The 11,935-nt window shown below is 35.6% G+C and overlaps 1 protein-coding gene across 1 annotated transcript; it reads left to right on the top strand.

Moving 5' to 3' along the window:
- Positions 1–3: 3 nt before the first annotated feature.
- LOC114636260 (UDP-glucuronosyltransferase 2B1) lies at positions 4–11,361 on the top strand (the record flags this gene model as incomplete). Its single annotated transcript, XM_028784451.1, has 6 exons — positions 4–211; positions 1,275–1,423; positions 6,860–6,991; positions 8,736–8,823; positions 8,957–9,176; positions 10,614–11,361. Coding segments are annotated over 6 exons (1,074 nt in total), but the record flags the coding sequence as incomplete, so codon positions are not given.
- Between the last annotated feature and the right edge of the window lie 574 nt (positions 11,362–11,935).

Consider the following 11,935-nt stretch of genomic DNA (forward strand, 5'->3'; position numbering starts at 1 on the left):
AGTCTCCGCTTCTGTCCTGGATACAGATATGAGAAGTACAGCGGGGGGCTTCCACTCCCCCCTTCCTATGTGCCTACGGTTCTGTCAGAATTAAGTGACCGTATGACATTTGTGGAAAGGGTGAAGAATATGTTACAGGTGCTGTATTTTGACTTTTGGTTCCAAACATTTAATGAGAAGTCCTGGAGTCAGCTTTACAGTGATGTTCTAGGTAAACTGGGCCTTTCATTGTCACTGGGAAATCCTGACTTGATGTTACTTTGAATGAGAATGTGTAAGGTGAATATAAAGTCATAGACTGAGATTGTTCATTGTGAGCTGATCAAGTAAAAACAGAAAACAAGCAGAGAGCCTCAAAACAAGGAAAATACTGTAGAGTAACTGATCAGAACATGCCAGAAATTAGTAGCTATGCAAAGTGAGACAGGGAAGATTTCACTTGGTAATCGTTTGATCTACTCTATGTTTTTCTCAGTGAAAGAAACTCCAGGTTTCATTGAGTGTTTTAATAACTGAAAATGAGAAAACTACAGATTCATAATTTACTACCTTAACTATCTGTGTAGCACTGAAACAAAACATCCCCTTAAAAGTTAAACTATCTATCAAGTATATCATGTAAAGTTTTTCACAATTAGATAGTATCACTAGAACCAGAAACAGTTAAGGCAACTTGCTTTTCTTGGAATTTGAAATGTCTCAGATCTGTAAAAACTTGTCTTAAAGCCTTAAATCTTGCTACGAAATGTACATTTTATTAATTTGTTTTAAAAATATCTTTTCATTAAATAAAATACTACCTAAATTAATAGTAGAAAGAGTTTAAATGTTAACTATGTAAGGAAATATCCAGCTTTAACTTTGATGGATACGACTAAGTACTACTAGTTGTCTCCTGTAATAGACACAGTACAGCAGTGATAAAGGCAACTTAGTCATACCTTACATATTATCACGGTGTATTTCAGGAATCAGAAATCAAGAGAATAATTATGAAAATGTATAAAGTAGACTAAATATTCTATGAGAGCTGTTTTTCTAATCATTTTCAAGCTTTTATCAAGACTCAAAATGTTTCAAATTCATTGATATAACTTTGCAAATCAATGGAATTTTCATGCAATTTATATTTATGTTAATATGATTTTATCATAAATCATAACTGAAACATCTTACATTGCTTGACTACATGATCTCAAATCACAGAAATCACCTGCTATATTTCAGACAAACTTCTTTAACCATTGTATATTTTACATGTTTTTGGGGTGCAGGGAGACCCACTACATTAACTGAGATGATGGGGAAGGCAGACATATGGCTCATTCGAACCTTCTGGGACTTGCAATTTCCTCACCCTTTCTTGCCTAATTTTGACTTTGTTGGAGGACTCCATTGCAAACCAGCCAAACCACTGCCTAAGGTAACCATATATTGTTTCCCTTGATGAACAGTTTTTCCTTTTTCATGGAAATAATTCTTCATCAGATGTTTGGTTTCTTTCCAGATGTTTGGTTTCCTGAGAGGTATAAAAAGTGAATTAGAGCTCTCTGACAATTGACATATATAATATTTCCTTACATCTCTGGGTCTCATTACTGTTAAATAAAGTGTCAAATCACTTTAGAATGTGGTCAGTGATTTAAGGATGTTTAGGTAACTCATAAAAAATAATTTATCCTCTTTTCAAGAACATATAATAAATGCCAGAGATGTATTGAACAGCTAAAGAAACAAAGAATCAATTTCTTCATTAAAGAGAAATTATATTCTACTTGAAAATATTATACTGACAATGAACTATTGTATATTGTGTAATAAATGTTATGTATTGTATAATTAGAGATCGACAAGTTAAAGAAATATCCAACAGAGATTAGAGGTAATGTCCTCAAATCCTTGTGTTGTTTCACTGCCTGGCCAGTGTACAGGGTTAGATTAGCAGATGAAAAGAAGAGAGAGGAAAACAGACAAATGCCAAGAACTCCAGATTTAACTAAGCAGGTTATAGCACAGCATGCAGGCGGTGGTAGACAGCTTCATGTGTGTGTGTTTCACATACTGCTCCCTTTTATATGTTCCACTACCTTGTAGTATTTCTACAACTAGGTTTTGCAGGTATTTTGGTTTTGTCTTTGTAGTTTCCACATATAAAAAAGAAAACAACACTTATATTTCTGTGTCTGGCTTACTACTTAACATCATGTCCACTAAACAATAGCTGTTTACCCGAGATTATATAATAATAATAATTTTACTATCTGGGTAAAACATTATTATATATTGTATATTTACCAATACCTTTTCTCATCGATCAGTTAAAGAATATCTAAGCTAATTCCATATTAGGGGCACTGTGAATAGCGATGTACTAAACATTATTATGTGGATTTTTTTCCTTGCAACTATTTCCCTCAGATATTACCAAAGGGTGGCATACGTTAACTGTATATATCATACTAATCATACTAGTGTTACTTATAGGAAGGAAATTATTTATGTCTTTATATTGATATCATTTGACGTTTCCAACAAGGATAAATGCATAAGTATTCAATTTCCATAATATCTGTAGGAGCATTTTAATATTATTTAAATTGTACTGACACTCAGTATAACTGGATTATGAAGGAATATTGACATATATGGAATTGAATTTTTCTAATAGCTAAAATTATGTACAGTTTTTCAGATAATTGGAGGCTACTTCCATCTGAGACTATTTTGGATCATTTGCCTGAACTGATTGGATTCTTTTTTCTTTTTATGTTAGAGAGGTTTTTTTTTTCCTGAAATCTTCTTTTTTCTTTTTTTTTTATTGGATATTGTATTTATTCACAGTTCAGATGTCATCCTCTTTCCCTACAGTCGCCACAAAGAATGTTTCTATGCCATGCCCCCTCCTCCTTTTTGCTTTTATGCCATTTTAATTACATGAAAGTATTAAGGTCAGTTCTAGGTTGATGAACTAGCAATACAATAGAGGCAAATAGTCAAGGAACAAGCAAGACAACAAACACAAATACTCAAAGAATAAGCAAGAAACTAGACAAAGTTCTGTGATGACTCCCTTGGTCACTATTTCTAAGGGCTTATCAGGATGACAAAAATATCTGAGCCTGCTTCCTTGTCCTAGCCCAAAGTCATTTTGATTCTTGAAGCCTACTTCTTTGTTTCTACCTAATGTCAGATTCCTGCCTGAAGCCCATTTCCTTTTCCTTGACCCATGTCAGATTCTTGCCAAGCAACCCCAAAACCTCTCCGCCTCTCCCCCTTTTTTATTTCATAAACAAGACTGAGCCTGTCTTAGGTAGTTCTGACAAGAATGGCTTCTGTACCCTTCATGGAATGTGCACTATTAAAAGCAATGGACTTCTGCCTTAGGTTGGTAAGGTTCTGTTCAGAATATTACCAGTCCTTTGATTTCCAGTCTGTTGAATTGATAGCTTTGTCTGGGGGTCCATTTTCAGTTTCAAGCCATGTTCTTTAGCTGCCAACATGTTTATGTTGTTAAAGACAAGTTTTCACACTATGGGTAGGAATAAAAGAATTCCAAAGACAAAAAGAACTATCATGCTCAAGCTGTATATGCCATACTTGAAGCTTGACTAAAATGTGAACGCTGACTTCTTGCCACAGGTAATGTTATCAACAACATCTGTAGCATCAACGATTAGTGGAGCAGCATTCTTTAAATTCATAAGCTCACTATGCAAAGTTAAAACCTGCAGTAAGGTGTTAGAATTATGCCACATACCCTGCAAGTGTCTTTAAACTTTTTGCTAATTATAATGACTATCCTTTTAATTTAGAAGTAACAGAATTCCAATGGTATTTGACATGACACTCGACCATGATGGATGCTTACTCTTAAACTCTGAACAACCTTCCAATAATTTGAATAGGATAAAGAGCATCAATCCATTGTTCCATATGCCTGTCTAAAACTTCCTGTATATTCAACACATTAGTAACATTTTTTGATAAATGATTAACAAAAGTAGCTGCCTTAACTTCTTGTGTCAAAGCAATTGCAGAAGCAGTGGCGATAGCAATTAATGAATTATAGCTGTTATACCAGCAATAATCAAGTCCACTACCCTCTTGATTCTGCTTAAAGCCTGAATCACTTCTTCCAGTACTTGCAAGCTTTTTTCGGAATAACAAGGTTCTGTAATACTCAGGCAATAAAACAAAAGGTGGTTGGTAGACCTCCTTAACAGATGCCAGATTTCAACACACTTACACAATTAAAACTGTACAGTCAAAGATATTTACATTATAAATATTCTAGAAGAAAAAAAGTAATTTTAGCTTGACAATTAAAAGAGCATTAATTAACACATGGACTCACACTTGTTTGGAATCCAGATCCTGTCCCAACTTTATCTCTTGCTGACATAATATCATAGAGAACTACAGCTAACTTTCAAATATGTCTCTGAAAATGTCTAGAACAGCCTTCCAAATGAAGACTGTTATTTCCAATATTGGATTCTACACCAGTTCATGATTGAGTCTGAATAACTGGTCACTTTTAAGAAAAATACAAGAGTCGTTACAACTTCTCTTTTTGATTCTCTGTCCACAAGGTCTAAAAACTTGAGACAAGCCTGCTTGTCTCATCTAGGGTATAGATAAGCAATGGTGGGTCTGGAACATATGTCCATACAGCTTCCCAGTCACCATCATCAAGGCACTCAGCAAGCTCACAGGTGAGCATCATTCTTTGTCCCAGCCTTAGCATGGCTCACCAAATACTCTGGCAGTCACCATGCTCCTTTTACTTCCTGCAGAAAAAAACACAAACACATCCTCTTTCCCATACTTAATACCTGATAGGGATCATGCCTTATGCCAGTAAGTGGATCTTTTCCTTTCACATTGGCGTAAGTATGCCTAGTTGGAGGGTACCATAGACACTCAGCAGAGATCCCTTGGCATCCAAATTTTTAAAAAAATTAAAATAAAAAAAATCACGGTTTAAATAAATTTGTGGTGTACAGGGATATACCCCCCCTTTTTATTTTCTGAATATATTCTTTTAAAGGTCCAAGGGCCCCTTCCCCAGTCCTTTGTCTTGAGGATTATAAGGAATCCCAGGAATATGGGTAATATAAAGTTGTTGACAAAAATTCTTAAATGCGCTACTGCAATAGCCAACTCCATTATCTGGGATTTTTTTCTTTTCTTTCTTTTCTTTTTTTTTTTTTGTTGGATAATTTATTGATCTACATTTCAAATGTTATCCTCTTTTCCAATTCTCCCCCTCCCCCGAAAACTTTTATCCCATTCCCCTCTCCCTGCTTTTATGAGGGTGTGTCTCCACCCAAATATCTCTTGCCCTCGAATTCCCCCACACTGGGGCATCCACCTTTCTTGGGACCAAGAACCTTCTCTTCCACTGATGCCTGACAAGGCCATCCTCCACTACACATACAGCTGGAGCCATGGATCCCTCCATGTGTGTTCCCAGGCTGGCTGTTTATACACTGGGAGCTTTGGTTGGTTGATAATGTCACTCTCCTCATGGGGCCACAAGCCCCTTCAACTCCTTCACTCTTCTCTCTAACTCCTCCATTGGGGACACCATGATCAGTTCAGTGGTTAGCTGCCAGCATCCACCTCTGTATATGTCAGGCTCTGGAAGAGCTAGACAGGTTCTTTTTGTAATTAACAAACTCTCTGAACAATTTACAAATATTGGCCAACGCTTTAGACTGTCTCTTCATTTAGATATATTCCTTTGTGCTTCATTAGCTTTTACTACAAAGTACTCCTCTTTTTCAATTCCTAATTTATTCCCAGGGCTACTGGGATTATTCAGTACATTAATAGTTTTTTCTATTTTGTTTTTCCCAATGTCATAGAGTTTGCTTTTCTTTTTTGTCTTCTTTTCTTTTTCTTTCTGCTTTTTGGCAGTAGAAACACCTTTACTTTATTTAAAATGTACTACAGATATTTTCTCTCTTTTCAATGTGAGAATAAAAAAATTAAATTAACTTATTTATTTATATCCCAAGTGCTGCGTACCTCCTGGTCCTCTTCTTAGACTGCCTATCTCATCTTGCATCAACAGCTCTCCCTCCCTCCCTTCCTTTCTCCTTTCCATTTCCTCTGTCACTGTTCCTCCCTCTCATTTCCCTCAAGGAAATCACAATTAAGAAAATGTAAGGAATGGACTTAAAAGCAATGAAGCCAAAATCTCACAAGCAAACAAAAGCAGAGGGAAAGAACACTAAGGGTAAAAAGCAAGGCATTTATTTTTTGTTGGCTAAATATTCTGAGCTTGGGACCTGCTCTAGTGTATGAGTGATTTACCCAGTAACTCTCTATTAGGGAGAACTGATTTAGCCCTTTGTTTTCAGATATCAGTTGCAAATAACTCCTTAGTTAGAAGTGGAAGTCCATGACCATTTTCTAATCTCAGTGCTGGACTTCATCTGACTTAATGTGTGACTGTTTTAGACATGTTGCTACAGTCTCTGTGAGTTTATACGTGCATCACTGTTATTGAACCTGGTAGACACTGGGATGTCATCCATCCCCTTGGCTCTTATAATCTTTCTGCCTCCTTCTCAAGTTGTTTTTAAAATACCTCCTAGTGATCCTCTAAATTTCAGTGACCTCTCTATTAATAATACTTTTTTTTCCTCTAACTTTGTAACTTTGGTCAAATGTACTAAAAGTACAAATGCACTCTCATGAATGCTGAAGACTGAGGCACTGAAAACACTCATTGGTGTTCCTCAAATAATTCCCATAATTTCATGATTTCCTCTGGTAATGTTCATCTCAGTCCTTTAGACAATGCTACCCATGCAGCTATATATTTTTGATGTCACAACTGTTTTTGTAGGAGATGGAAGAATTTGTTCAGAGCTCTGGAGAACATGGTGTGGTGGTGTTTTCTCTGGGATCAATGGTTAAAAACATGAGAGAGGAAAGGGCCAATGTAATTGCTTCTGCTCTTGCTCAGATTCCACAGAAGGTAAGATAAAGTGTCCAAGAGATGGAAAAATGTATTCTAAGACTGTTGAACACTAATAGGATTACAGTAGAGAAAATTCTTGTGAAAAGTAAAGTAACTGGCCATTTCTTATGCATCTCTAACACCATATTAAAAAGAAAACTATGAATTGCAGAGGATAGAATATTAGTCTGTTTCTGATTCAAATTATGACCTGAATGATCACACTTAGATCCAGCATGGTTGTGCATACTTGACATGTTGGTGATTAGAGATCTGAGGTAGGTCTTTTTCTTCATATTTACAACCAGTTTACACTTCACGTTTATTCCAAAGCTTTTCTGGGCTATTCTGTGGGTCAATGTCTCAAAGTAAGTGAGAGAAAAAGATAAGTAAAAAAAAGAAAGGTTGGAAGGAAGGAGAAACAGGAGGAGGAAATACAACAATGGGGAATACTATGCTGTGGCTGGAGCAATGCCTCAGTGATGCATTAAGAGCACAGGCTGCTCTTCCAGAGGAACTGGGCTTGATTGCTAGGATTTACAGAGTAGCTCACAAGTGTCTCCAACTCAACTGCCAGGGAATCTAATGTACTCTTCGTATCCCCGGTAGAACACTCACAGTGCAGAGAATTACATGCAGGCAAAACATTCACATAGAGAAAATGAAAGAAAGAGGAAAAATATGTTCTTCCTAATTACTAATGTAGGAAAATATATGAGAGAACAGATGAAAAAAAGGTCCTACCCTGAAATGGGACCAGTATTATGAAATTATGAGCTCATCGGGACCAATTCTGTATCGAGCACATCAAGCGAGCTTGTTTTTCTGGATGGTGAAAGAGATTGCAATGTAAGAAGGAGTCGTGTGTAAACAAGGATAACATAGGAAGAATCTAGCAGCTCCCACTCCATAAACTGTATTATTGAATGACTTTCAAAAAGTAGCATGTTTGGGTGTTAGCAAGCTAAATTCACTCTATTACATGATACCAATTTCTCCTGTTATAGAGTTGATTTATTTTACTAACCTGAAAGCATACAGAAAGTCTCGCAGTTCACATTCCAATTTGTGAGGATTCTTTATACTTTAGAACTCAGTTTGATACTAAACATGAAATGTATTCAGAACAAGAGAAAGCATGTTTTCAATATCCCTGATCACATTTTTCCATGGACAGTCCTTAAACAATTTTATCTGAAAAAAAGGAAACTTAATTCTTGGTAATAAAGAAATTATGTTTAGAAATAGTAAATTATACCATATGATATATTATAAGTCAAAATAACTCAATTTTAATAAAGAGCCTAAGGAACATGAAAATATAGGTAAAATAGTGTGCTTATGACTTAAAAAGATGTAATATTGAGAATATATGATGTGTACATTTATCCTATATATTGCATTATATATGAAATATACATAATCATAAACTATTATTAATTGACCATGGTTTTGACAATAATGATTATATTAACTGTCTTAAAATTTCGTGTATACACGAATTTGTCACTAATTATCAGACATATAAAATTAGTATAATTAAATTTCATCCTCAAGATATTATGAAACCGTGTACAAAAAAAAATGTATTATTTATTTCAACCTTTTAACATCTCATGATATTTTAGACTTCCCCTCTCATAAATTTCATTCTCCATCATCTGGATAAAGTTAAACTGAGTAATCTCTATTCCCCAGAATCAAAATATACCAAAGCCTTGAGATTTCTGTAATTGAGTAAGGTATTGTCTGTGTGTAACAGGTTCTGTGGAGATTTGATGGTAAGAAACCAGACACCTTAGGATCCAACACTCGGCTCTACAAGTGGATCCCACAGAATGACCTTCTTGGTAAGGCAAATGTCACTACAGGTTTGTGGCTGTAATAATATACTTACTTGAGAACAGCCCCTTCTGAGCCTTCATATTTCCCCTCTCTTTAATATTATGATCAATAATTATGTAAAACTTCTTCTCACTGCAGGTCATCCAAAAACCAAAGCTTTCATAGCTCATGGTGGGACCAACGGTATCTATGAGGCAATCTATCATGGTGTTCCTATTGTTGGTATTCCCTTGTTTGCGGATCAGCCTGATAATATTAACCACATGGTAGCCAAGGGAGCAGCTGTTAGAGTGGACTTCAACACACTGTCAGCTACAGAACTTCTCACTGCCTTGCGGACTGTTATTAATGACCCTTCGTGAGTCTGTTTGCTTGTTTGCGTGCTTGCTTGCTTATTTATTTGAAGTTGTTTTTTTAAGATAGATGTCTTCTTTTTTTTTTTGGAAGATACTCTTACAATAAAATAACAGGACCAGCCATGAACTCATATGACTCTGCCTGCTTCAGCCTGCTGAGTGTTCTGATAGAAAATATGTTCACTCATATATATGTGAATAACTATTTCTTTAAAAATATTGATAGATTCATATCATCATCAGATTGATTTCTATCCTGTTTGAAAAAAGAATGATTTTGAAAAACTTTGTTGTTTCACATATCTGAAAGTTGTGCTTATAAATGATAAAGTTACTCTAAAGTTATATTTCAATGAATGAGACATGGTTGGCCTGAACCTATTCTATATACATAAATAATATGACAAATATATATTTATAGGTAACAAGGAAATTACTTCAATATATAATAGAATAATACATAATAAAGTAATCATGAATCTTAATCTTAATGAAAAAGTAAATATTTACCAATATTTTCTGAAGTTATAAAACTTTTGGTAAAACTTTATTTTACTTCTATGATGATATGCAATATTGCATAAATAATACTAAAGGTGAGAGACAATATTAAAGTCTTACCATACCTGGAGAGCACTATCGGTAGTTTCAAGTTTTGCCAGTACAAAAATGTACTTAATCATAAGATCCAGAGGCAAAATAACAGGAAAAAGTGCTGCTAGTTCTTACATACACAGTCTCTTAGTCCAGGAACAAAATTGCATTTCTTTAATTCTGGTGAGAATCCTGGCGAAACTTTTGAGCAAGGCAGAATCATAACTCAACAAGTGTTTTGAAAACAGGAGTCTACTTATAAAAAGGAATTAGGAAACATGCAGAAGAGAATAGGAGAAACTGACACTACAAAGGCGATGTCCAACATGACATATGACCCTATACAGATTAAGAGAATTCTGTGTCTACTTCCTTTCTTGGTCGTAAATCACGTGTTTCATTTGGTATATACACAAATACACACAAAAGATTAGTGCCCCTTACTAACTTTCTCTTATCAATAAATATTGCTCAACTATAAAAGTCCAATTTAAAATAAATATTCTGTGGAAATGGAGTCAAAAAAAGCCAGCATATATAACTGAGAAACTGTGTCCACTGTTAAGCAGCTAATTAGTTGGAAGTGCATGCAGGTCATTAAGTACTTCAAAACCAGTGTCAGCTACACACCAAGTTCAGAAAAAGCCTGTGCTAAAGAAATGTGTTTCATTGGCCTCCCTATCACTCAACTCTCCTCTCTGACACCTTATAAAAGAGCACTTGTGTGGCAAGTCTATGTGATTTATTTTGAGTTCCTTGTAGGACTTAATCCCAACTAAACAAATGTTAGGTAAGTCGGCAAATTAGCATCTCTTTCATTTTACTCATATATCTTGTCACTTCAGCTATAAAGAGAATGCCATGAGATTATCCAGAATCCAACGTGACCAGCCAATGAAGCCCCTGGACCGAGCTGTCTTCTGGATCGAGTATGTCATGCGAAACAAAGGAGCCAAGCACCTTCGCCCAGCTCTGCATGACCTTAGCTGGTTCCAGTACCACTCTCTGGATGTGATTGGGTTCCTATTGGTCTGTGTGGTAGCTGTGGTATTCATCATCACAAAATGTTGCCTCTTTTGTTGTCATAAGACTGCTAACATGGGAAAGAAGAAAAAAGACTAGTTTCATGAAGCCTGAAGCAGAGATTCCTGAGAGATGAGCCTCTGCCAGCTGCTTCCAGTGAGAGCCTGTTGTCAGTCCAGGTGCCTTCCCTCTCAAATAAGACAGTGTAGGGACTTCATTGAAGATTGTTCTCATAGATTCACTCTGTGTTGAAGACATGCAATATTTCATGCCAGATATATACTCGGTGTTCTACAAGCTAAATTATGTGTTCAGTTTAGAATGTTTGGATGGAATTGAGAAGCTATGCCCAATACAATCACTGAGGACACTATGGTTCACAAAACTTGCATGAACATAAAGCCTTTGCAAAACACCTCTAAATATTAATTACTTTTACAAATGCCAGGACTGCTATGACTTCATTTAGTAGTTTCTTTTTCTTTCTTCCTTGTTTTTCTTTCTTTCTTTCACTACTCATAAATAATATTCATATGTCACACTTTTGAAATAAACATATTTTCATCTATATGAGGGGAGTCATTGTTTCTGGTTATTTTACAATACTCAGACCTCACCCAATTCCAACTTTATATGCCAGTTGTATCAATTATTGCTCTAATAGAGCCAACATATTTCATTTCTATTGAGGTTGCCAAAAATTGTGGGTTTCTAAACATCAGGGATAAAGCAGCCAATTGCAGTGACGTCATAGCATTGTGAGAGGTTGGAACACTCATTTGCTTCTTCATTGACAGCTTATACCCCACTATATTAAGTTTCTACTGGAGAGATTCCATGCTTTAGTCATCTTTTCTTCATACTTCAAAACAACACAGCATAATCTTCCATCCAATGACATAAGCCTTATACTGAATCCTAGTGGCAAATATACTTATGCTAACCACAGTTGGAGGTCAACATGTAGAACACCCATTTATTGTCAATGGACAGCTAGTCTCCATTAGCTACCCTTCCATTATGCTAATCCTAACCATTCTCAGAAATCATTAAAGACAAATCACTAAAATGAAGTTTATGCCCTGATAGTATAAATATTACTTTGGTCTTGTAAACCAAATGTGCTGCCATGCATTTGATATTT

This window comes from Grammomys surdaster, unplaced genomic scaffold (genome assembly GCF_004785775.1).
Source record: "Grammomys surdaster isolate TR1022 unplaced genomic scaffold, NIH_TR_1.0 123240, whole genome shotgun sequence".
Taxonomy (NCBI): Eukaryota; Metazoa; Chordata; class Mammalia; order Rodentia; family Muridae; genus Grammomys; species Grammomys surdaster.